At 39.7% G+C, this 27,967-nt stretch overlaps 1 protein-coding gene across 1 annotated transcript in view; it reads left to right on the top strand.

Annotated features, from left to right (window-relative positions):
• Window positions 1–27,967, top strand: part of Syt10 (synaptotagmin 10) — a 63,144-nt gene that overhangs the window by 9,908 nt on the left and 25,269 nt on the right. The window contains 2 exon segments of the mRNA NM_031666.3: window positions 8,114–8,471; window positions 20,491–21,058. Coding sequence (NP_113854.1) covers window positions 8,114–8,471; window positions 20,491–21,058 — 926 coding nt within the window.

Raw genomic sequence — 27,967 nt, 5'->3', positions numbered from 1 at the left:
TTTAATCTGATTCTTTAGAAGTCTAATTTTATTTCTGTAAACTTTATCTGCCTCCAATCTTCAAGATATAATAAATGACAGCTCTATAATGAGATCATTTAAATTGTTTGGAGACTGAAGATTTCAGCTCTGGAGGGCCCATTCTCGAGCTTGCTCATTTTCATGGGTAACTTGATTCAAAGGCAAGGTGTGCATGTGTGTGAGCATGTGTGTGTGTGTGTGTGTGTGTGTGTCTGTGTGTCTGTGTATCTGTGCATGTGTGTGTGCCCTGTGTACATGCATGTGAGTGTGTGTGCACATGTTGCATGTGTGTGCACATGTGTGCATGTATATGCACGTGTATGTATGTGTGTATCTGTGCTTGTGTGTGTGCTCATGTGTACATGCATGTGCATGTGCGTGTGTGTGTGTGTGTATCTGTGCACATGAATGTGCATGTGCCTATGTGTGTGTGTAGTTTTTTGAGTCAGCATCTTCAACTGAGCTCAGACTTCCTTGAATTCCTGTGAGGTTCCTTCCATAGCTTCCTCAATGCTGGAATTAGAGACATGAGCTACCACTCCTAGCTTTGAGGGACTTCTGTATCTTAGGACTGAGCGTGCTTTTATTTTCTACTTCCTGTGGACCATGAAGTGAAGAACATACATGCTTTTATTAGTATGGTGTTTTGCTCAAGCATATGTGACTAAGTGGTCACAGGCTGAACCTTCTGAAATGGCAAACCAGAAGAAATCTCTCTTCATTTGAAAGCCTCATCATGGTCACGATGAGGAAATTAGCTATCATGTAACACCCAATGCATAGTTTCAACAATTCCACAAATATTTTTGACTATGCCATAAAAAAAAATAGACACTGAGGGGAATAAATGTGTCTCTAGTCTGAAGGATCAAAAGGTGGGAAAGTAAGTAAAACGAAACTGCCTGGGGAAGGAAAAAGGAGTAAACTCAAGTTCCCTTATCCATGACAGGAAGCCCTCGAAACTTTGAAAATTGAAAACGAGTTTGTAAATTGTAGCAATCTGACACTAGTAACCTATCTGACTTGGCATTAATTAATTAACACTGTATATTCTTATGGCTTGCAGTAATCCCAGTTATGTATATGTGGTTGCAGATAATAGTGCTATGCTTGATCACTGTCCTAGACACTATATACCGTATCGGTATGGTTATTATAGGATTATTATAAGATGATTATTACATTATTATGGGATGAACACAAGTGTGCCCCGTGATAGAGCAGGAAGGGAAGAAGGCACTGAAGCTACAGGAGGCCTTTAAAGATCATGACAAAGGAACACTGGCCACAGTAAAGCACAGAGAGTGAAGCCAGACCCATAGCCAGAGGCAGAATCACCAAGATGCTGGCCGATGTGCTAAGAAATTTGGATTTACCTAGAGGGATGGGAGTCTGAGAACAGGACGCGTGACTTTCCGCTGTCTTGTTTTGTTGACAGCATAATCTGTCATTTTCAGAAATGTTCTGGTGCTTTGCAGAAGTGTCTGATGGCTTCCAAAATGATGTAATATTTTAGGAAGAAAAAGCAGTAGAAGGAAAATAGAAACTACACTCAGATCTCCACAGGGCCCTTAACTAGAATAAGTATCTATGAGTGCTGAAGCCAACTCTCGGGGACAGTGCTGTTGCAGGATTCTCCACTCAAACCTCATTAGGAAAGTGAGAGATTTCCACTGAGCATTGAAAATGATGTTCATCCCCCATAATCCTACAGGTCTACATCTGTTGATGTTGAAGGCTTCAGTTTTAAAACTTTAATTATGGGTTGGGGATTTAGCTCAATGGTAGAGTGCTTGCCTAGCAAGCGCAAGGCCCTGGGTTCGGTCCCCAGCTCCGAAAAAAAGAAAAAAAATAAACTTTAATTATTAAAGTTTTTATTACATTACTAAAGTTTTAAATTTAAAAAATTAAAACTTCAATTTTAAAGAATACGGGATAATACAAGGTAAACGGTACAGAAAATTACTGAAGACCACACAGTTGGATTTGTTTTCTGTTACTTGTTACATAATTTATAATTTATACATAAAGATTTTTTTCATACTTCTAAGACTAAGAAGTCTCATAGCAAAGGCCTTCGGGCAGGGCCAGAACAATTAGTTCTCAGTAACTGCTCATGGGATAGCATCAGTCCAGTATTAAACCAGGGCCCTTGTGACTGCAGAACCTCTTATTTAACCCTACTTTGAAGTCCGCTGCTTTTGCAATAATGTTTATAAACCTTAGGGAGTACTTTAGAAGCATAGCCCACATGTCATCTTGATTCACTTTTTAAAAACTTAGTTAGTAGACAGGAAGCACATTAATCTCACACATTCTCCCTTCTCCTCAAGTTACAGTGATAATGAGTAATGCCTCAGTGTAAAAATTAAACTCCAAAATGTTGAAGAAAGCCCTCCATACCAATAGTGTACAAATAAGGAGCACTCAGTTGTTACTCTAGTAAGCATAAAGAAAATTGAGGGAAATATCAATGCCCATTGTAGCATGCAAAACCTATCTTATTTGCATAACTAGGTAGTATGTATATATATATATATATATATATATATATATATATATATATATATATATATATATTTCAGAATGGTCTCCCATTCCAGTCATGGGAAAACAAAGCTTTAGAGAATTAGTGAAAATTAAGAGATAGTATTTCTCTAAAATTGTAGAGATTTATAAGTTCACTTGGTATCTCTTTCACAAGTAGAGGACTCATTTTGGAACTATTAAAACATCTAGAAAAACTAAATATGTGTATAATTGACTGAGCAATTCTATTTTGAGGCTTTTGCCTTAGAAAATCAGACACAAGTATCCATACACAGAGAAAGATGCTCAGTATAGGTGGGCTACACTACCAAACACTGAGCCTAACTACATATCTGTTCTGATGAATTATTACGGAAAATTATATCAGCATGAAATAACAACTCATTTCTGGGTAAAAGGGCAAACCAAAGGAAGAATTCTGCTGTAAACAACTTCCATTGAAATAATATTGTGTAATTGTAAATCTTTAAGATCTTTTAAGATATATTTCGCCTATAAGTGCCAGGCTTAGGCATAACATCCACTTAGTATCCGTGGTTAGTTTTAAGGAACATGACACACTGTATCCACAACAGTGTTTAAAGGAATTCAGAATTATTCAGTGTTAGTAGCCTGGGACTACCATAAAAACATACTAGATGATAAGTGGCTATTAGCCCAAATGCTTGAATTACCCTAGATCCCTAGAACAAATGAAACTCAAGACCGATGACCAAAATGTGAATGCTTCACTCCTTCTTTAAAAGGGGAACAAGAATACCCTTGGCAGGGAAGAGAGAGGCAAAGATTAAAACAGACACAGAAGGAACACCCATTCAGAGCCTGCCCCACATGTGGCCCATGCATATACAGCCATCCAATTAGACAAGATGGATGAAGCAAAGAAGTGCAGGCCGACAGGAGCCGGATGTAGATCTCTCCCGAGAGACACAGCCAGAATACAGCAAACACAGAGGCGTATGCCAGCAGCAATCCACTGAACTGAGAACGGGACCCCCGTTGAAGGAATCAGAGAAAGAACTGGAAGAGCTTGAAGGGGCTCGAGACCCCATATGTACAACAATGCCAAGCAACCAGAGCTTCCAGGGACTAAGCCACTACCTAAAGACTATACATGGACTGACCCTGGACTCTGACCCCATAGGTAGCAATGAATATCCTAGTAAGAGCACCAGTGGAAGGGGAAGCCCTGGGTCCTGCTAAGACTGAACTAGATTGTTGGGGGGAGGGTGGCAAGGGGGGGAGAATGGGGAGGGGAACACCCATAAGGAAGGGGAGGGGGGAGGGGGATGTTTGCCCGGAAACCGGGAAAGGGAATAACACTCGAAATGTATATAAGAAATACTCAAGTTAATAAAAAAATAAATAAAAAAAACATACTAGAATGAATGGCTTACATGATTGCAATTTACTTCCCCATCCAGGCAGCTAGAGTTTGTGGTCAAGGTATTCACAGAGTTAAGATCTTCTGAGGCTTCTGTACTTGGCAAATGTGCTGGCTAGATTTGTATCAATGGGCACAAACTATAGTCACCTGACAGGAAAGATCCTCAACGGAGAAAATGACTCCATAAGATCTGGCTGTGAGGCAGCTTGTAGAGCATTTTCCTGAGTAGTGATTGATGGGGAGGGTTCAGCCTTTGTGAGTGATGCTACTCCTCGGCTGATGATCTGGGGTCTATAAGAAGCAGGCTGAGCAAGCCGTGTGGAGCAAGTCAGTAAGCAGCACCCCTCTGTGACCTTTGCATCAGCTCTTGCCTCCAGGTTCCCGCTCTTTGAGTGCCTGACCTGACTTCCATCAGCGATGGACTATGACTTGGAAGTGTAGGCTGAATAAGCCATTTCCTCCCCACCTGGCTTTTCGGGTCCGTGATGTTTTGTCACAGCAATGGAAACCCTAAGACAGCCACTGATGGCCGTCACTGTCCCTATGTGATTTTCCATCTCTGTCCTCACCTCGTCTCCTCTTTAAACATGAGTCTCAATAGAGGAAGACTGGTTCATATTACCTGATCTTATGATAATTACCAAAAGCCTCTTTTCTCAACCACAGTCGTATTTTGAAGTTTCGACTGCTATTACGTCACGATAATAATTTAGGAAGGAATAAGAGACAGACGCGATCATTCTGTGATATATTCCTAACAAATGAACTTAAACAAACAGAGGAGATTGGACTTATATCTGATATTGAGGATAAATAAATTTGGTAATAAAAAAAGTATAAGGTTAATCAAATCTAGAAAAGTCGTCCTTTACTAAGAATCTATTTGACATTCAGAATTTTAATAATGCTATAATGCCATGCGGCTAATTCAGGTCACTTTGGAAAAACAGAAACGGATAATGGGAAGATTAATTTTTATTTGTTTAGACTTCTTGTTTTTCAAGCAGTTTAAGGATTATAGAAAAATAACAAAGAACAGGCTCCCATCAAAGCCAGGCCCAGCCTCTCCTAATGCTTAGGCCTTACACTGAAATGACACATTGGTGTCATTCGTATACTGGTATTGGAAGACTTACTAAAGGCCCTACCTTTTCCCTTGAGAGTTTCCTTTTTATTCCAGGACCCTATCCAAGATGACTGACTCCATTTTGTGGCTAAGTCTGCTTTGAGGCTCCTGGGCTGGGACATTTCCCCAGAACTTTTGTGGATGACCTTGATGACATGTAGAAGTACTGGTCGGTTGTATTTTTAGGACGTCTACTTCTTGGAACTTGTCTGGTTTTATTGTTATCATGATTAGGCGTGAACTTTGGGCATGAGGCATGACGATGACAGAAGCAAAGGGCCACTTACCCTGTTCCATGTCATGGCTGCACACTGTGACCACAACCCATCCCTGTCGGCTGTCTTCACCTCAGTTGTCGGTAGTACTCTTGTAGCGAACGTCCCGGTGAGGGTGTGCGTCCCACACCGAAGAAGTCAGGAGTGATGCTCTCTCCCGGAGAGTAGAGTATAGACACAAATTTCTTACAGTTCTTCTAAAGAGAGCCTGTCCTTTTCTCCATTTGTTCTTTATTCAGCCTCAACCTTTAAACTGTATTTCTATGAATCATTTCACATGATAAGCCTATGTCGATCCTACAGTTATTTTAATAGAAATATCTTTAAATTCCTGAATAACAATTTTCCTTAACCTATTCCAATTGCTATTGCAAAATAGTACTGACGGGGCAGCATGTAAAAGATAAAAATTTGTTTCTCAAAGTCTGTAGGCTGGGAGAGGTTGTGTTACTGGCAGATTCAATAATTCATGGGAACATATCTTTGTTTCCATTATTATTATTATCATCATTATCATTATCATTATCATCATTATCATTATTATTTAATCTTTTTTTACAATTCAGTCGTTATCCCCCTCCCAGTCTGCCCCCCAGCTGTTCCTCATTCCATACCTCCTCCCCCATCTCCAAGAGGATGTTCCCACGTCCCAACGCCTACCCCACCAGACCTACCACTCCCTGGGGCCTCAAGTCTCTCGAGGGTTAGGTGTGTCTTCTCTCACTAAGTCCAGACCCTGTATTCCTCTGCTGCATATGTGTCAGGGGCCTCATATCAGCTGGTGTTTGCTATCTGGTTGGAGGCTCAGTGTCTGAAAGATCTTGAAGGTCCAGGTTAGTTTTCCCTAATTCAACCACAGGGGTCCTGAGCTTCTGTCCATTGGTTTGGTGTAAGCATCTGCGTCTGGCTTTTTTAGCTGCCTATTGAGCCTCTCAGGGGCCACCATGCTAGGCTCCTGTCTATAAGCACAACATAGCATCAGTTAATAGTGTCAGAGCTTGGAGCCTCCCCTTGAACTCCCTGATCCTAATTCGGGCCTGTCACTGGACCTCCTTTCCTTCAGGCTCTTCTCCATTTTTGTCCCTGCAGTTCTTTTAGACAGGAACAATTCAGGGTCAGAGTTTTTGACTGTGGGATGGCAACCCCATCCCCCACTTGATGACCTGTCTTTCTACTGGAGGTGGACTCTGTTTTCTTTTATCACTGGAGAATACCTAGAATACGAAGGTAGGAGTTAGGTTTTGTTTCCTCAGGCCCAGAGTCTGGTAAGTCTACCTCCACCCAGTGAGGACCTCTTGCCTCTTTGGCTCATGATAGACATTTGAAAAGGCAAAGCAGGGAACAGCCTTGTTATTTTAACAATCCATCCTCCAGCCTACTAGTCTAGTCCGCAAAGAAGTAAAAATCAGGAGTTATGGTGGAGCCGTTCCTGAAGGCTCCACCCTCATCACTCGCAAACCTCCCACGAGATCTTGTCTCCGAACACTGGTATCAGAGAATTGAAGTTCTAACCCATGCATTTTGAAGGACCCATGCTGTAGTTGAGGTCCATTCTTGGTTCATAGATAACAGCTACTTTCTGATGTGTTGTGTGGCTGAAGGACAAAAGAGCTCCCTTGGACCTCTTAAAAGGGCACTATAATCCCATTCAGGAAAGTGCTCCCTCCGTGATGCAGTCACCTTCTCAGAGACCATGTCCCCTGTGTGTTAGCAACTGTTATGTTGTGAAGAGAGATCTGAGAGAACTTGAGGAAAGAGACGCTTTGCCGTGTTTCAGTTCACGGTGATGGGGCAAGAAGCAGACAATGAGAGTGTCAGATCTCACCCGACTTTCTCTTTCCCGTTTATGTATCTGCATCTCTAATTAATGAGGTGGTGTCACTCGCATTGTAGGTCAGTGGTTCTCAGCCTGTGGGTCGTGATCCCTTTGAGGTTTGAATGACCCTTTCACAGGGGTCTCATGTTAGGAGTCTGCATATCAGATGTTTGCATTATGATTCATAACAGTAGCAACATTACAGTATTGGGTAACAACAAGATAATTTTATAATTGAGTGTCACCACAACATGAGGAACTGTATTAAAGGGTCACAGCATTAGGAAGGTTGAGAAACACTGTACTATGTAATTCATTTGTCCTAAATCAGCCCTGACTGAAAAGGCTCATAGACATGCCCAGCAGTACGCCTTATAATCTCTCAGCCGGTCCCAAATTCATATTATATCCTGTCTTGGGAGTTAGAGTTTAAACATAAGAGTTTTCAGAGGGTACGGACATCTGATGATAGCCAAATTCATTTATTAACTTAGAACTTAAAATTTCAAGCATACTAACTTAATATTGCATACGTACAAAATTGTTAGAAAACAGGGTTTGAAAGGCTAATTATTTACTTATAGCACGGTGCTATTCTCACTTACCATACAGAAAGATAGTACTCAATGGTATTATCTGTGTAGATAAGGGAAGAAGATCATTAAATCAGAGGAGTAAATAGTTTCTATCACATACAGTTTCAGGGTTCAACTTTCTGGCTTTGTAGCAGGAAGCAAGTTGGCAACCTTTACTTGCAAAATCTTGAATCTCTTGTGCTATGCTTGGATAGGACATGTGTTTCCTGAATTCAGTTGACATTTTTTAATATGATAAACTTTTCAATCCCCCCCCCCATTATCTTAGTCATTTATGTCATCTTTTCTGCTTTTGATTTATAATGTCTATTGACAGTTCTCTCTACGGTGATTTTTTTCCAGACATTTCAGTCAGCCTGTTAGCAGTTGTTGTAAGCTTCTGTGGCCTGGCCCTGCTGGTTGTCTCCCTTTTCGTCTTCTGGAAGTTGTGCTGGCCCTGCTGGAAGAGCAAGCTCGTGGCCCCCAATGTCAGTACCCTTCCGCAGAGCATCTCAAGTGCTCCAACTGAGGTTTTTGAGACCGAAGAGAAAAAAGAAGTCGAAGAAAATGAAAAGCCAGCACCAAAAGCTATTGAGCCTGCAATAAAAATCAGCCACACATCCCCCGACATCCCAGCAGAAGTGCAAACTGCTTTAAAGGAGCATTTAATTAAACATGCCCGTGTGCAGAGGCAAACGACCGATCCTACATCTTCATCCCGGTAAGGAAGGATCACGAGTGTGATCCTCTGGGTGGGTGTGGGAGTAAGGACGGAGAACAGAAAAGAAAGGAGGAAAGTCAATAGCAGGAATGGAAGGAGGAAAAAGAGAGAAGCAGACAATAAGGAAACACATGATCATACAAGGCAATCAAGAGACAAAGGGTAGGACACAGAAGGGGATGCAGATAGAACCATCAAGGGCCAAGAAGCAGATAGGGAGTGGCGTACGTAAAGGACTTGGTAGCAGTTGAGTCAAATCACACCAGTTATTTAACCTTTGCCCTTGAAATGTCACCAGCTCGCAGTTGCCACCTGTAACTTTTCAATTTAATTTTGTTAATTAATCAATAGTGTACAAACAGCCATTGGAAAAAATGTATCACAGAAACTCTGTGTGTGTGTGTGTGTGCGCGCGCGCGTGCGCGCGCCACACACACACACCAGAACTACCTAGCTGCTCACCATAAAAACAGAGGAGAATTGTTAGTCTGTAGTTGATTAGCACCTAAACTTCAAACACAAACGTGCTCTCTTTATCGAGCCCCTGTAGATCAAACTTTAATGCTAGACAATTCTACAGGAGCCTACACATCACAAGGATACCATGTAGCACACACTCTTTCTGAAATGTACTCCAGGGAGTTGAGTAAGAAACTGTTACCACTGACATGTGTAACTTTAGGAACAGTAACAAGGAAAGCAGGCAGGCTAGCCTGAGGTGCTGGTTACAATTTACAAGCCAGCAACAGCTGCTAGCTAGTGGTTTTGAGAACATTTTTAGCCAGAGGCATTTATGGTCATTTAAAACTGTCAGCGGGTGGGCAAGATGATCCCATAGCCTCCCTGGATTATTGTTATTATCCCTGAAAATCACAAAGCAGTTTTTAAAAGAAGCAAGTTCTCCTGTCCACCAGGGATGTGTCCTGAGATCCCAGTATTAGATTCCTGAAAGCACCCAGTTCGATGAATGCTCTATTTTCCTACATGTACACACCTATGCTGAAGAGATTGCAACGAGAGCAACAAGAGTAAAAGAGAGTGGTGGTAATTAAAACTATGAATCTGGTCCCTTTGTCCCCAAATATTGCATTTTATTATATATAATAGCTTTCTTGCTGTTGTGATATGCAACGTTATTCCCTCCATGATACCAAAAAAATTTAAAAAAAAAAGGGGGGGGACAGGGAAATGAATGATGCATGCATTGTGACATCATGTTGGGCTTCAACACCAGAACAACTTGAATGAACGCATGATGATACCTGACAGGGCATCTGACCACCAAAATGGCACATTAGTGACTGGGGCGCTACATGAACCACATAGATGCGAGGGGCCGTGAGTGAGCCACAACCCCAGAGACAGAACAAAGTGACCAATATTTCACCTCACCAGTCAGAACAATACTCATTTTTAAATTTATGAATTGTTTACCTCTGGAATTTTCCATTCAATATTCCCAGCCCTCGGTTTGCCGCTGGTAACCAAGACAACAGTTTGACAAAGACCAGAGAACATAAGACAGGATAGGAACTACTGTCCTAACGATTATGAATAGATGACAACATGGTGTTCAGAATTATTCAACGTTAGCTGAGAAGTGAATAAGTAAATGTACACGAGTAAATTCGAGCTGCAAAGATAATGTAGGTATTTTATTTCGGAAAGCATCATAAAAGTGAAATTTTATCTCCAAAACACTAAAGACATATTAAAATATTTAAACAGAATTTAAAAAAATTAAAATAAAGCATGTTAAAGAAAGAACATGTGACTCTCCCTAGTAAAGGGAAAAGAGACTAATGTACTGAACCTAAGGGCTGGGCCCTGGAGACAGAATGGCCTCTTTCAGTCAAGAGAAATAATTTTATTCTTAGACTCAATAATTATAGGCAAAGGAAAATCCACAGCAATTAAGTCAGAAAACTTCCTTTCTTGGTCTTAGAAAACATAAAAGTAGGTTGCACACATCTGGTACTGTCTGAGTACTGTGCATCTCAGGGATTTGGTGGGAAAGGTGCTGTTTCATGTGCTTACGGACATGCCCTTGTCTATAGGGGAGGTTGGAAAGATGGGAATCTTGGATAACTTAGTCCCCTCCCCGCTGTGCCTCCACTATCTGGCAGAAAGGATCAGTAATCATCTCTGTTCTTTGTGAATTAGCCAAAGCCCGGGGAGATTAAATATGTTGCCTGATATGAAGAAAGCTGCAAGGAATGAGCATTCAGATTTATCCAGATGGATGAAACATTTCAATTTTTAAACACAATGTGGGTTTTAGATAAATAAAACTGAGTTACAGAGTCAGCTGAAGATAAGCTTGTCCTGCTTAATTAAAATCTGAACTTGGGTGTGGCTGCTTTACGGAGAATGATCATAGAGAGAACTCCAAATACTCTTGGCATGGGCGTGGACGCCTTGTAGAAATCAACACTTCTGTTTCTGGAGAATCCTCATCTACGTTGACCACTTTGTCGTGTGCATTACCTTTGTATGGAGAAGATGAGATTTCGGAGTTCTCTATGTAGTCACCTTGGACATGAAATAGAGATTACATTATGATAGTCAAATTGTCCAGGTCAAGTGCCAATTTTGCCTGGCATATGGCAAAATCAAAGCTATGTGCATAATTTTCCATTTCCTCATCTTATTAGTTCAGACAAGAGATGATGTCATGCTCTTTCAAGTTTCAGTTATCCCTCTTCGTAGTGAGATGGTATTCGGACAGTTCTAGAAACTAGCAGCATTGCTGGACACGGGAAGGGTTCTTGACATTTGGCCCCTCCAGCTGTTAGTCAAATTACTCAGGCTCACTTGTGTTTCTCCATTACCAAGAATCTCCTGCATCCATCTTGATTGACCCTTCATTCACTCAAAACACTCCCCATGCTTACTTCTGGGTGCAATCAATGTGTTCTGTGCTCTACCCCGTTGAAGACTCTGTAAAGAAATGTCTGTCATGTGATACAGACTTCAACATAAGCAGTGATAAATGTCACCAGTGCGGTGGAGAAGGTGAACTTCAGAGCACAGAGAGATTATTCCCTGCCAAGTCATGAAGAGGCAAACGGGAGTCCATAAATTTTCAATGGAGACTTGAGAGCGTTTCACTGACGGAAACACTTACGTGAAGTCATAGAACGCAAGGTCCTGCTAACAAAAGAGCCATTTGGTGGCAATATAAGCAGAGTCAGAGAGAATTAAGGCCTTAAAATCATGTCTGAGATGTTCAAAACTGCTCTGTCAAAAAAATATGTTCAGTAGAAGCCACTTATTTTTGAATATTAAATTCTCAAACTGTAAGGATCTTTTATGCCCTCCTATCTTCCAGAACTGTGTAGGGAGACACAGTAATTGTCAAGAGGATGTTTTTGATTGATTGATCATTGCTCCACTTCAGTTTATTCTGCCAGCCGTCATGTGCTAAGAGGACACTGTGCTCAGGTTAGAAGGAGGGTAAGGGTGATGTATTCACCGGATGAGTAGGAAAACTAATTTTCTGTTCATTCATTCATGGTGTAAGGATGAAATGAATAGACACTGGCAAAATAACTAGTTAAAGACGCAGAATTACATAAGGTTTATCACTGTCGGAGGATTCTAAGAACTCACAAAATGATGAGAAGATGTGAGAGATCTAATTGCACATGAACAAAAGCAAGTAAGTGTGCATAAGACAAACAATGGAGGCATGCGCTGATGGAATTACCTATGACTGATTTCAAGACGATTGGTGAAATGACCATGTGCAGTTCCACAAAGAATAGTTCAATGTACCTTGTTATAAGGGAAATTAAAATAAATTAAATTTACATAAAAATTATGTAAAACCGTAAGTCCTGAGTAATTTTATTTACTGTAAGAGGTTTATATATATATATATATATATATACATACATATATATATATATATAAATTCAATTCCTTTCAAAGGACAACAAAAACTGAAATTACTCATCCCAGGCCACTGTATGGAATAGGAAAGAAGATAAAACAATAATAAAGGGGGGAATTTGAAAAAAAATGTAGCTAGCTAGATATCAAGAAGCAATTCTTGTCCAGAACCATGGACAAAAGTCAATCTCCTTGGGCTGAAAGTTCATGGGGCATGTGGTAATGAAGCCCATGCCTATGCTCTCTTACAAAGGGGGTGTATTGCGTATATGCACATGCTGCTTTTTCAAGTGGGGTGCCTCCTTTGATCAAGGGTGTACCTGACACAACAACCAGAGAACAAATTCCTCAAGTGTAAAACCATTTTAGCTTTCTGGCACTAACAGTGGATAGATAGATAGATAGATAGATAGATAGATAGATAGATAGATAGATAATAGATAGATAGATAGACGGACAGACAGATGATAGATAGATAGATAGATAGATAGATAGATAGATAGATAGATAGATAGATGATAGATGGATAGATAGGTACATAAATGGTAGATAGATATGTATATGTGCGTGTAGAGAGAAGATAATATATACTATATATGCTAAATATACTATATGTATAGTATACTATATAGTATATATATATAAGATATATATGATAAGATAGATGATATAGATATAGAGATAGAGATAGATATAGAGATAGAGATAGAGATAGAGAGAGATATAGATATAGAGAGAGATAAGTCCTGAAAGTCTCATGGTATTTGTCACAAAGACCCCATCATAAATCATTTATATGAACAGACATTCATGTGGTCCCATAATGTTTTTAATTAAAAGTATTAGCAAATGAATAATAATTTCTTCGATATTATGAATGTCACAGTCTAATAAAATGCTGAAGAATGGCAGCCAGGAGAGACAGCAGATAATGCCTATAGACCAGGTGTGAAAACACAAGGAGAGCAGAGGGTTCCAGAGCAGCTCAGCTCAGGATTTCAACTGCTTTTCAGAACCTCGCTCAGCTCGCCTAGGAGATGCAATGTAAGGGAAAGCCTAAACTGCCACACTGAGCACAGAAACTTCAGCCCAGAATAAGTTCAGTCAGGACACTTTTCTTGAGGTTCTAGAAATAATATAAACGTAGTCTAAGATTTGTTCTATGGCTATATATTGAGTTATTAATAATTTTTTACAAAGCTCTTTTGACGGTTTAATGGGATTGCATCCTTTACCCTTCCCCTTCCTCCTCCCAAACCCTGCTGTGCCCCTCTACTTTCCTCTGTGTGCATGTATGTTCCTAAATAGAAACACAGCCTGCTTGGTCTATGTCACGTTACGTGCTTTCAGGGCTAACCATTTGGTATTGGATAAGCAGTTGGCATTCCTGTCCCCGGGAAAGACTGTTTTCCTCGCTCTAAGCATTCCCTAACAGCCTGTGGCTCTCTGTGTCAGGCTGAGGCCCCCGGGGCTTCCCCCATACACCTTGGCACATCTCTTGTTGCTCTCACTCAGCTCATGTTTCAGTCGCCATGCTAGTGAGACTTTAGGGCTGTAGCTTCTGGCGTTTCTAGGAGACACAGTCGTACAACACACTCTCTGATCTCACTGTCTCTTTGCTCCCTCTTCCTCGCTGTTCCCTGAACTTTGGTTGTGAGTCTCTGTAGTGCTCTCCCTCTGTTAGAAGAGAGGCTCCCTTGACAAGGGCTGAGAACTCCTGTGGGCGTAAGAAAAAAAATATTTGGAATTAGTTAATGATTTGGCTGGTTTACTAATGTAGATACAGGATCTCTAAGATTTATGACTTTCACTAGTCTTGAGTGGGTAGCTAGGTTTCCAGTACCAAGCATGGTGTCCCACTTGCTGCGTGGGTCTCGAGTCTTGAAGAACTGTTGATTACCTCAAGGATATTGCACTCGTGGGCCCTCAGAGGTGTCATGCCGTGCTAGTCATTGTCGTGGTTCATAAATACCATAGCTAGGTAGGTCTATTCGCTGCTTGCTTCCTTTGAAAGCTTGTGTGGGAACTTACGGCACCAAGGAAGCCAGTCCTCGGGGAGCACACTCAGGTCAGATCCATCTCAAGGCTTCTGGGCTCTGAGTCTGAAGCGCATGGTGTCTTCAGCAATCAGGACGCATTTGGTTCTTGGAAGAAGTATAGTCAGCCAAGATAGGAAAATTTAGTTTAAAGTATGATGAACTGGCTTACTTATAAGAAATATTTATACTTTATTATAAGTATTTTTAGGTATTTTTTTCAGCATTTAGGATTTTTTTTCAGACATCCTTACTTCTGTTTTTCTCCTCCATCTTTATCTCCTTCCTTCCTCCTGAGTTACAGCCCCGCCCATCTTCCCATCCCCCTTCAGATCACTTGCATTCTGTCCTCTCTTGCTCTTGCACCCAGGAAATGGTCCCCTTTTAACTTTCCTGGGTTTTATAGCTATTCCAAGATATATTCTCACATGGCAAAGATTTGGCATTAGGAGTTCAGGTGAGCTAGAACGTGGTGTTTGTCTTTCTGGGACTGTATTAACTCACTCAATAACACCATTTCTCTAGTTCCATCCATTTACCAGAAAATGTCATGGTCTCTCTGTGTAGCTAAATAGTGTTCCATAATGTATGCGCCCCACATTTCATTCTCCATTTGTCTGCACAAAGACATTTAGTTTCCACTCCCGAGCTATTGTGAATATCGAGAACGTCAATTAACATGACTCAGCAAGTATTTATGGAGTAGAACGCATGCGTCCAACCCTTTACACATAGTCCAATGAGTGGTAGAGTTGGGTCATGTGGTAGGTTTGTTTTTAGTTTGTTTTCTTTTTTAAAGATTTTATTCATTTTATTAAATATAAGTACACTGTAGCTGTCCTCAGACACACCAGAAGAGGGCATCAGATCCCATTACAGATGGTTGTGAGCCACCATGTGGTTGCTGGGAATTGAACTCAGGACCTCTGGAAGAGTAGTCGGGGCTCTTAACCACTGAGCCATCCCTCCAACCCTGTTTTTAGCTTTTTAAAGAATTTTCCACACCAATTTCCAGAGTGGTGGGACAGTTTACAACACACCTCACCACCAAACAGTGAAGGAGGATCACTTTCATAGCCTCTGTCCCCCACCACAATATCCTGTCCAATATTTGTCAGTTGTCTTCTTCTTTCTTCTTTTTTCTTTTTCTTCTTCTTCCTCTTCCTCTTCTTTTTCTTCCTCTTCTTCTTCCTCCTCTTCTCCCTTTGTTTTAGAACTTTATGTTCAGGCCTCAGGCCTGTTTTCTTGAATCTTATGAATCATTTGTTTTATTACTCTCTCTCTCTCTCTCTCTCTCTCTCTCTCTCTCTCTCTGTGTGTGTGTGTGTGTGTAGAGAGAGAGACAGAGACAGAGACAGAGACAGAGAGAGAAGAGAGAGATCTGTATATTCTGGCAATGAATGCTCTGTGTTGCTATCTCCTTTGGTGTACTTCATCTACTGACTTCTTTTAAGCTGTGCAAAAGTATTTTTAGCTCTATAAGGTCCCACTTGTCAATTTTTGGCCTTATTGCTTGTGCAAAGTTTGAGTCCCATTCACAATGTCCTTTCCTACATCTGTATCGTGTAGGCACTGCCTATGTTTTCTTCTCACAGTTTCAGTGTTACAGACTCGACATTTAGTTCTTTGATGCATTTGCAGCTAGTTTTTGTGCAAGCTGAGAGATATAGGTCTAATTTCATTCTTCCAAATGTGAACATCCAATTTCCACAGAACCATTTGCTGAAGATATATTCTTTTCTTTGCCTTGTGGTTTTTTTTTGGGGGGAGGTTGTTAAATGGTAAGTGCTTGGGGTTATCTGTACTCCCATTTGGGTCTTCAGCTTCATTCCATTGATCTATGTGTCTGTTTTTGTGCCACTAATATATTGTTTAATTACTATGGCTCTGTAATATATAGCTTGTGTCTTTTGATAGGAGAATTGAGACCATTCATATTTAAAGTTATTATTGAAGTGCGTGTATTAATCGTACTCGTCCTATCATTGGGTTTTGGTGGTGCTGTCTCTGTTTCCAGTGGTACTTCGTATTTTAATAATTATGACTTCATATTTCCTCTTCCCACAATATCTGTTATGCTCATTCCTCTTTACAGCCTGAAATATTGCTTCCTGTGTTATCTTTAGGTTTGCCCTGTTGTATATACAGAATTTTTAGGTTGTTTACATCATGGGAAGTTTTTCTTTCCCCTTCAATAGTTAGGGATAATTTTGCTAGGTCTATTAATCAAGCTTGGTCATCATGGTCTTTCAGATCCTGGAATGCGCTGATCCAGTCTTCCTGTTTTCCAAGTTTCCACTGGGAAATCCTCTGTTATTCTGATGAATTTTCCTTTATATGTGTCTTGCATTTTCTCTCTTGGAGCTTTCAATACACATTTCTTTGTTCTGTATACTTAGTATTTTAACTATGATAAACCACAAGGATTTTTTTTCTGACTTTGTCTATTCAGTGTTTTGTGTGCTTCTTCTATCTGTATGTGTATGTTTTTCCTTAGTGTGGAGATGTTTTCTTCTATGATATTGTTGAGGGTATGCTCTGTGTAGTTTCTTCTCCCTCATCTATGCTTATAATCCAATGCTTTGGTCTTTTTGTGGAGTTCTACCTTTCCACATGTTTCTTTTTGTGATTTGATTTATTTTCCCTAGTCCTTATTTATCCAGCCTAGATCATTTACTTCACATTCGAGTCCAGATAGTCTATCTTCTGCTTGATTCATTCTTCTTGTAAGGGTTTCCTTTGAGTTTTGACCTTCCATTCATACCTATGTACTTGAGTTTTGGTTTGGCTTAATTTGACTGTGATTATCTCCTGGTTCTTCATTCTCAGACTAAAAAAATGTAAATTATTTTTTTTATTTTACAGGATTTCACAATTGAGAGATTTCAGACATTTTAATGGTTTTAATTTTTACATACTGTGGAACTTCTAATTCTATTTATGCTTTATGGTGTGATATTAGCATTAACATGAGATCACAGGGTTGAACAAGAGGGGAACGTTTAGGATAGAACATGGAAAGCAGATTTATTTGTGTGCGAAATCGAAAAGGAGTCAAATGTCATGGTTGTTTTTTTTGTTTTTGTTTTTGTTTTTTTTTTTGTAAACTTGACACAAATTAGAGTTATCCGGTAAGAGGAACTTCAAGCCTTGAAATACCTCCGTCTGGACTACCTGTAACAATTCTGTAAGGAATTTTCTTGATTAATGATCAGTGTTGAAGGGTCCAGGCCTTCTGGAGGATGCAACTCTTGGGAATGTGGTCTTGGGTTGTATTAAAAAGTAAACTGAGCCATTCATAAGAAGCCAGCCAGGAAACAGCATTCTGCCATGGCTTCCATTCCTGCCCGCGGATTCCTGCCTTGCGTTCCTGCCCTGAATTCCCTCAGTAATGGAGTGTTCTTGAGAAGTTAAGACAAAACAAACCGTGGTTGGGGATTTAGCTCAGCGGTAGCGCGCTTACCTAGCAAGCGCAAGGTCCTGGGTTCAGTCCCCACCTCCGGAAAAAAAAAAAGAAAAAAAGAAAAAAAGAAAAGAAAAGAAAAAAATAGAAAAAAAAATAAAACAAACCCTTTTCTCCCCATATTTTACCACTGTAGTAGACAATAGCCAATCCCTTCAGCTCACACCATATAGCCGTCTATTGCTAAGTCTTTTCTTCCGTCATAACAAACGCTCCTTTCTGATTCTACATTACTACTTCTCACTACTTGATGACAAGTGTTCGGTCTGTCTCAAAAGAACATGGAAAGGTAGGAGATATTGATCAGAAGTATGCTCGAAGATGGAGCTGTGGAATCGTTTCCAGTTAACAATGAGACAGAATCAAACTGTCCACACAACGGTGATTAAAATATAAAACGTCCCTGTAGGGGAGTAGTTCATTGAATGTAGAGATCAAACTTTGGGAAGAAAGGTACACACAGTGGCGTTTAGAAGAGAAGTTTCCCAAGCGTTAAGGAACAAGGAGACTAATGTAAATGTGTCAAGGGGATGATTTGACTATCAACACAGGGCTCCTAGCAGGAGATAACCATGAACAAATGCTTAGCTGAGAAGTCAGTGAAGCGACATTCATTTCTGAACTGTGTAATGTGGTAAAGTCCAATAAGAACAATGGAATATAACAGGCCAAGACACAGTAGAATAACAGGTATAGAGAAAAGTATCAGCAACCACAAGAAGTCTGGGGCAGGTTTCCATCAAACAGTGAAGTGTAAAGGACATCCATACACTCAGTGACTTATGCAGTTAACCTCTAGGTAAGCCAGCTATGGACCAGTTGTAGTCCTTTAAGGCCCAGCACTTCTCCCAGAGTCCTCACATGGGTTCCCGGAAGTCTAGAGGGTAAAAGACGCAGTGGTTCACATCTTCAGTGTTTGAACACTTGTTAATCAGTCATTGCAAGAGAAAAGGGGGAAGAGGGGAAAAAAGCTGTGTGTTGTCATGGTGACAGCACAACATTGTAGCAATAAATGCTTTGTTAACCAGCCAGCTGCAATGACTTAGAATGTGCACCATTTACCCTGTAATTAGGGCACTGCTACTTGAATAAAAGTAACACTACAGTTTTTATTTCATTATAAGGGTCTCGGTAGACCTGAGTCCTATTAGAGACTTCATGACCATGCACATTTCCTTCTGAGGCACAAAGAAGACATTTCTAAGTTTTGAGAGAGAGAAAAGAGGATTAAACTATTTTATTTGAAATCATGAAATAAGCTTAGGACACTCAGTAATTAACTTCTTTCAGGTTCTGTTCATATGAATCAAAATTGTTGGTCAAGTGAATTGATTTTAGTAAGAATATTGTTGCTTAATGAACCTTCTCAAGAAGTTAAGGCTTGCCCCATATGTAGTGATTAGCATCCTAGACTCTGCTTGCAAATTGGATTATAGCCATTTTAATGTTTCAGAACAACAATGGAGCCCATGGGAAATTTTTCCTCCTGTTTTATAAATTATCTCTGACCTTATTCTGAATATAATTTATGCTGCTGGCTTTTTCTTTTGGAATAGGCTTAGGGTCAATATTCATTACATTGTATGTCTAAAGAATTATAATGGGATAGATCTAGGAAGACAGATTGCTTCAAGATTTGCAGTCTTGAAGTTTTAATAAAGAATTTCACATTTATGTTATATATTCAGTTGCAGACACTGAAATGATGAGTTTTAAATTAACTATAGGTTTAACTAATAGCATTTTTATCAGACCAAAAATGTCTAGTATATTTCTCTCTATAAAAATAATTTTTCACTTATGGTCAAATTTTTATTTCACCATCATTTTTATTATATAATATAGCATAAATTGTTACAATATTTATGTTGCTGTTTTCCATACATATTTTTATATATTGGATATATATTATAAAATATCCTTTAGTAATATACTTAATTAGATATTGTTACACCATGGAATAGTTATAATTTGGCTCACAAATTCAGCATCCTAACTCCGTTTCTGATTTAGATGGCTATTTTAAGAAGTGGGGAGGAACCCTCCAAAAATATAACTTAAGATATTTCAATCAAGTAAACTTTTAAGTTTAGTATATGTAAGTAGCTTGTATCTAATGTTTAAGTGAAATGTTATATAAAGCATATATGAAAAATTTTAAATATTTTCACAGTTACTTAATACAGCATATTATTTAGTGCTGTTAGAGATTTTAGGGGGGGAGTGACTCAGGCAGCAACAGGGAGAAAATGATAAATTTGTTTGAGTTTGGGAGAAGGATGGTAGGACATGTTAAGAATCCTGTTTCTTCACCATGGTGTTTACTGATGTGCTTATGGGGGAAAAACAGCAAAACCACTAGACACTGTACATCTGTGTATTTCGATTATCAATTTTTAGACTTTTTCTTTGACAACCGTCATTATGGTTTTTCAAGGCAGCTCTCTTTGCATCAGTTGAGCGTGAGACGGTGCTGACACAGACATACGCATAATAATCCTTCACAAGGACAATGACATTTTTCTCCTGATCCTGGTGGGTGGGGAGGGTGTATATGCCAATACAAAACTACCTCAGAAAGGACTAACCTAAATGATTTTGTGTATGTGTGTATGTGTGTGTACAGCCACAATTCCTTCAGGAGGCACCTACCAAGGCAAATGAACGTCTCCAGTGTTGACTTTAGCATGGGCACGGAACCTGTCTTACAAAGAGGAGAAACCAGAACCAGCATCGGGAGGATAAAACCGGAACTCTATAAGCAGAAATCAGTTGACTCCGAGGGCAACAGAAAAGACGACGTCAAAACCTGTGGGAAACTTAACTTTGCGCTCCAGTACGATTATGAAAATGAACTCCTAGTTGTTAAAATTATCAAAGCTCTAGATCTCCCAGCTAAAGATTTCACAGGAACTTCTGATCCTTATGTGAAGATCTATCTTCTTCCGGACAGGAAGAAGAAATTTCAGACCCGTGTGCACCGGAAGACTTTAAACCCTCTGTTCGATGAGCTATTTCAGTTCCCGGTGGTTTACGATCAGCTAAGCAACCGCAAATTACACTTTAGTATATATGATTTTGACAGATTTTCCAGACACGACATGATTGGGGAAGTGATTCTTGATAATTTATTTGAAGTCTCTGATCTCTCCAGGGAAGCCACAGTATGGAAAGATATCCACTGTGCAACCACAGTAAGTAATAAGCCTTCCAACTTCTCTTTGACCGCTGGTGAGATTTAAGACCAACCATTGCCCGCGTTGTTAGAGTAAATTCTATAGAGCCGTAGAACTTAAACTCCCAAGTTTCTGCAAAGGTGGCATTTGATTAAATCGCAATATAACTTGAGTACCTAGTATGGCATCGGTAACATTAGCAGGTGCATGGACAGCAAAGTAGCTTCTACATGCTACTCCAGACGGGGAGACTTTTCTTTCACAAAAAATACTTACGTGTCGCCTGTTCCCAGCGCCAGTTTCTCCATGAGCGATGCTGAGTTTTATTATTTAAAGGGATTTTATTTCACGGGTCAAACCTGAAATACATGCTGATGCAAGGTGGTTTGATCTGAAACAGCCCGTGACTTTAGAGGCTTCTATCAAACATACATGGTTACAGTATATGGGTGCTAAAGAATCAAAAGATAATTCTCCCTATTACAATTACTTTCCCATGATATGTATTCTTCGCTTACAAAACGATGCAGTATTGAAACTTTTGAAAGCAGTAAAAACAGAATAGAAATAAAGTAATCAACAATGCTGTCAATTATGTAAATGTCTTGGTTTCCTGTTTTCGCTCTGAATGCATTAAAATAATTATGATTACTCTGAATTTTTATTTTGACACTGATTTTGTTCCATGCTCATTTGCCTCAGTGTATGACCTTTATTGTTTTCAATTTTAAATTATTAGTGTGTTTGTGAGTGTGAGTGTGTGTGTGTGTGTACCCACACACGCATGCAAAGTATGTACATGCACCATGACAGTAGCATGTTACAGAGGTCAGAGGACAATTCTGTGAGTCGGTTCTCTTCTACCCTGATGTGGGGTCCATGGATCTAATTCATATTCCTGGGCTTGCACTTCAAACGCCTTTGCCTGCTTAGCAATATTGTTGGCCAAAATGCACATTATCTAAGTATGTGCTCCATTTAATTAACTATATTCTTGTTACACACTTAAATGAAGCATAAATTTTGTTTTTAAAAAGTGAGTTCTTTCAATTCACTGTTATAAGGCTGGCTGTCTGCCATAGAATTACAGAAGAGAAAGTAGGGACTTGCTCTCTGGTTCAATTATTTACTTACTTTGATTTATTAATTTTAAAGTGGGACCGTTTTACTCTTTACCATCAGGTTGTGTTGATACAACATTTTGTCTTAACATTTTACCAAAATTCCTGGTTTTCTTTCTATTGGTATTTTCCTGAGGTGGTGTTTTAAGTAATTGTTGTTACAGGTTGTGTGGGAACTGCAATGTTGCAACATTGTCACAACATTTTCAGTCATTGGGGTTCCGTTGTTTCTGCATTTTCTTTAAGAAACAAAGGGAAGGGCTGGGAAGATGGTTCCGTCGTTAAGAGCACTGACTGCTCTTGCAGAGGTCCAGAGTTCAATTCCCAACAACCACATGGTGGCTCACAACCATCTGTAATGGGATCCAACGCCCTCTTAGGTGTGTCTGAAGACAGCAACAGTGTACACACATATATAAAATAAGTAAATATTTAGTAAGAAAGAATGACGGAAAGAAAAGAAAGAGAGAGGGAGGGAGGGAGGGAGGGAGGGAGGGAGGGAGGGAGGGAGGGAGGGAGGGAGGGAACGGGATCCTGATTCACAAACAGGCACATCACTGTCTTTGACTTTAACATTTTAAATGTTTTTGTTGAGAATATTCTCACACAGACGCTCTTAACAGTAACCTCACACAGGTTTTAGAGCTCTGATGGTTTGCACACACATTTTAGAGCTCTGATGGTTTGCACACACATTTTAGAGCTCTGATGGTTTGAATTCTACAAATGTAGACACTGATTGTTGAGCTGTCGTTGCAAAGTTATCTCCTTTGACTATGAAGTCTTCTATCATGGTTCACTATTTGGTCAGCAAATGTTTGCAGAGTACCACCAATGTTTGGTTAACTCTACACATTTCTAGAATACCATTGGAAGCGTGTTCTTTCTGTATGCTCAGGTTCAGCAGTAAGAAACCAACAAGTGAAGTGTAAGTTTGGTACCTTTTCCAGAGCCTCAGCACTAGTTTGTACATGCTTAGCTCAGAGAGTAGCAGGCACTATTTGGAGGTGTGGCCTTCTTTGAATAGGTGTGTCACTGTGGTTTCAGCTTTAAGACCCTTGTCCTAGCTGCCTGGACATCAGTATTCTGCTAGCAGCCTCCAGATGAAGATGTAGAACTCTCAGCTCCTGCACCATGCCTGTCTGATGCTGCCATGTTCCCCTCTTGATGATAATGGACTGAACCTCTTAACCTGTAAGCCAGCCCCAATTAAACATTGTCCTTTATAAGATTTGCCATGGTCACAGTGTCTGATTACAGCAGTAAAACCTTAAGATAGCCTCGTAGAGGAATTTTTTTGTTATAATTAATTACAATTTTTTCTATATGAACAGGTCCTTTAAAAAGTAGGCATTGCTTACAGGATCCTGAATTTTTGACACAAACAATATAGTTATTTTAATAAATTATATAAATATTATTATTTGATATATTTTTCATATTGTTATATTATTCTAATCAGCTCACTATAAATCCCAGGCTGGCTTTGCAGTCATGATCTCCTGCCTCTGCCTTCCAAGTTCTGACAGTACCACCTTAGCTGTTCATGAGACAATTTTACATTTTTTATTTATACTCCTTTTTAATAAAAAGCAAATATTAATGCAGATCGAAAGCTGCTTCAAAAAATGTCCTATTCCTAGCCATACATCTATGAATTCAAATTGCAATTGTAGGGTTTTCTAGAAAGAAGTAGGAATCCAACAGAATCCCATCACCCACGTCCTATAGAAGCTTAGAAAAGTGAGGTAGCATGCAAATTAGATATGAAGGGGTCAATAAAATGAAGAAATATTTAAGTAAAGGGCACATGATCTTTGTGTTAGGAGACACATGCATCAGAATGTCTCTAGAGCATTTTCCCTCACATATCTAAAGCCCTTTCCAACTTTCCTGGAAAACTAAGACAGTCCTTCCAGGCAGTCATTTTTTCCCTGAAGCCTGAGCTCCACATAACTTTATTCTTATTATAAAATCAAAAACTTTCTCTGTGCAAGTTCATATTTAATTTTAAGGTACAGATAAATAATAGTAAAACATTGGTTTGGGCCAAGGAAGAATTCTAAAATAAGAGATAAATAAAGGAATAAAGCAACCCTCTTCCCACACCCAGTCAAAGTGTGTATTTTATTTAAAAGTCATCCAGGGATGGTAACAGAATTCTGAAGAGTTCTTTGATACTTGAAGAGAAAATCGCACTAGGAAATACATCAAGATCAATGAGTATCTTCAGAGAGAATCACATGGGTTAATATAAGGCATTGTCACTTTTTTTTCTTTTAAAATGTGTTATTAAATAGCACAGGAAACATCAGGAGCACGTGTTTGTTATGTATAAAAAGTGTTCTCATTGTATAGATCATCATATCAGCTGCCTATCATATATAATGCAATCTGGTCAACTCATCTTCACTAACACAGAAAATTTGCTGACCTTAGGGAGGCTCACACTGAAGAGCCACACTGTATATCCTAGGCTGCCATTTTTGTGACAGGGGAGGAAAACTACACGTCTATATTCAGTTATATAGTGTTAAGAACTACATGGATGACTATAAAAAAATAATCTGACATTTTCATGTCTAAACTGTGAGTTTATTATTCAGTGTTTAGTTGTTGGATTTAATTGAATTTTTAAATCACTATGAAAACAAACATTTTGTATATTTAGATGTAGATTTCCCATGCATAGCCAGAAGTCATTGGGAATATAAATGAGGAAAATAATTCCTTTAAAACATTATTTATTTATTCATTTATTCATTTCATTTGTATGTGTATCCATGCATGTTTGCACATGAATGTGTACATGCATGAGTGGAAGTAACAGGACAACTTGTAGAAATTGGTTCTCTTCTGCAACACGGGTGGTAGGACTTGAACTCAGGTCTTCAGGCTCAGCAGCAAGCCCCTGAACCTGCTTTGCCCCCTCACTCACCTAATAATTCACTGTATCAATAAAATTACATTCTGAACATTTACTTATTTGGCCTTCTATTAAATAAACATTTATAGCAACAACCATCTCCTAAAGCACTTAAAGACCTTGTTACAAGACACGAGAAAAAGAGACACGTGTTCATATAACATATTGAGCTGGTTTGTGAATATAAGATATTTTAATAGATTATTTTATGACACGGGGTTTGCCAAGTAGCCTGGAAATGAGTAGACCTTGAATTGAGAACTGAAAATAATCTGTTGTCTCTGGTGCCAGCCTTTCAGAGTACTGAATGTTCCCACTGAGCTGCATATAAATAAATGCTCTTATCATTTATTATTATATTAATGTGAGTACTTAAATTTTTAATGATTTTTTATTTGGATGCTGCATTCTTCATTTTTCCTCCACCAACACTAGACAGGATTGGAATAAAGCTATTACTTTGCTATCAATAAACTTTCTCCTGAACGTCAACTATGAGATGATATATTCACTGTTAAATTTTTCAAAATGACCAAATTCTAATTTCCTTTGAAGGAGAAATTTGTGGTACAAGGCAGGTGACCGGGATGTTTGTCTCACTGTATATCCAGAGCCCAGGAAGCAGCACCACAGACACGGGCTACATGGTAGTCAGAGCTCCTCACCCCCCTGCTAACTTTTATATAACCATGAAATTGGAACTCATCCTGACAGCAGAGGAAATCAAAGTTGAGACCAAGTTCAGTTGGCTGAATGTTTGCTTCGTACGTACAAATCCGGGATTTTAATTTCTGGCATCCTATAACTGAGTGAGGTGGCACACACCTGTAACCCCAGCACTGAGAGGAAAAACGGCAGAAGAAGGAAGTCCAAAGTCATCCTTAGCCACGTAGAAAGTTTCTGAGTCTCAGAGCAAACAACAAAACCCAGAAAATCCAAGTTCTTTAGTTGCATCAGAGAACAGGCCATTTAGATTACAGCCAGTGTTCAGACATGTTGATTGGCATCACCCTGGAAGCACTTCCTGCATGACCTGGTCCTTGTCCATCCTCCTATCCCGGAGCCTCTGTGAAGGCTTTCACCGCTGCAATCCACTTCACCTTTCCTCAGGTTACATGCTACCCTCCTCTGAAAATTAGACGCGTTGGAAAGAATTAATAGCAATTGCATTTTTTAAATCACTGTTCTGTTTTTTAAAAAAAAAAAACCCAAGTGCCTAAGATGCTTTAAGATGATAAAGACCTGTGTTTTTATTCTCTGTTGTTCCCTAATTAATTCTGTGACATTTTGAAAGGTCAAGATACTTGTTCAGAATCAGCTGTAAGAACCTTGGGAGAAAGCATTTATCTTGATCACTGGTGTCCCCGTGACCAGCCAAGCACCTGGTGCTTGGGGACGTTCTCAGTCACCGTGAGCATGGTCGTAAACAAGCAGGTCTTTGAAGACTGATAAGGTATTTGATAGAGTTGGAATCAGAGTTTGGGGATTGTGAGAGCAAAATGAGAAATCAGTAATGATAATTAATCACAATTGGTGAAACTTTCAAGCCTACGCGTGTCATGATATGAAGTTCGGACTTTATACTGTAAGACCTCTGTAAGACACACACTGGATCCCTTTGAGGCTTTTAGCAGAACCAAGTGTAACTGGAGTTCTTGACAGTCAAAGCCTGGGAGAGCCCCAGTAAGTCATGTTCAGCCAGCTGGAATTAGTAAGTCAGCTAAGCAAGCAAGCAATGGCAGAAAGCAGTAAAAACGGGTTCAAGGTGGCCGCACTGGGGAAAGGGATAAAACATTCCAGCTACGCCCCCTTCTCCCATCCCGTTGCCAAGTCCATCTTCAGGGCTCTGGCATGAGGGTAACTTTGAAATGGAAAGAAGAGAGATATGTATAATTAAGCAGCCTTGGTTCTGCCCCTCAATGACAATGTCTGTCTTCTTTACCAGACAATCTGAAAAGTTGTTAGTAATGTGTGAGATCCCCTTCTAAGAGACAAGCTCCCTCTCGCTGGAAGGCACCAGGATCTAACCTTTCCATTCTCCCAGCATGAGATTTTGTGGAGAGAAATTCCTCGTCTCTGGGGGCATCATTTTCAATGGTCCAGATTGTTCACATGGCAGGGAAACCAGGTCTTTTTAGAATCTCCTTATTCCTTCCAGGCACCTTGATTAGGCACAATATAAATAACACTTTACATCCATTAACCTTTATGCCTTCCTCATTAATCTCTAGTTCAATGAACCTAGATGCTGTCTAATTGAAGGGTACCACCTCCCTCATCTGGCACATTTTCGAGCAATCAAAGTGATAGCTATGTTTTGTGTCTACTTTTTTCCTCTTTTGAGCTATTAATGCCAATTAATCCTTTATGATCTCTTCTGGGTCTCCACTAGCTATAGCAAACAAGCATGAAACTGCTGTTCTGACATTACTTTTTAACGTATTTATTTTATGCGTATGGATATTTTGCCTACACATATGTCTGTGCAGTCTGTGTGCGCCTGGTATCAGTAGGTGTCAGAATAGGGTGTGAGATCTTTTGGGAATGAAGTGAGTCACCATATGGATACTAGGAATTGAACCCTGATCCTTCGGAAGAATAGCCAGTGCTCTTACCTGCTATGCCTTCTCTCCAACTCCAGGTTCAGACACTCTTGAGCAGGCTTCAGCCATAAATCCTCTGTGGACCTCACTTTTACTAGTGTTTACATTTGTAAACATTTAGTGCTGGAAAATAATTTATTTCATCCTATGGAGTTACCATCCTGTACCAAGGACACTGAGGCCACATAAGGGTAGGTGGGTTGCTCAAGATGAAATCCCAGGAGGTGTGTCAAGAAGAAACGATAAGAATTTTACAGTCCTTTGAACCCAGAACACC

Source organism: Rattus norvegicus, chromosome 7 (genome assembly GCF_021556685.1).
Source record: "Rattus norvegicus strain SHRSP/BbbUtx chromosome 7, alternate assembly SHRSP_T2T, whole genome shotgun sequence".
Classification (NCBI taxonomy): Eukaryota; Metazoa; Chordata; class Mammalia; order Rodentia; family Muridae; genus Rattus; species Rattus norvegicus.
Note: the sequence above shows the minus strand (reverse complement) of the source record. Positions and strands in the feature narration are given on the sequence as shown.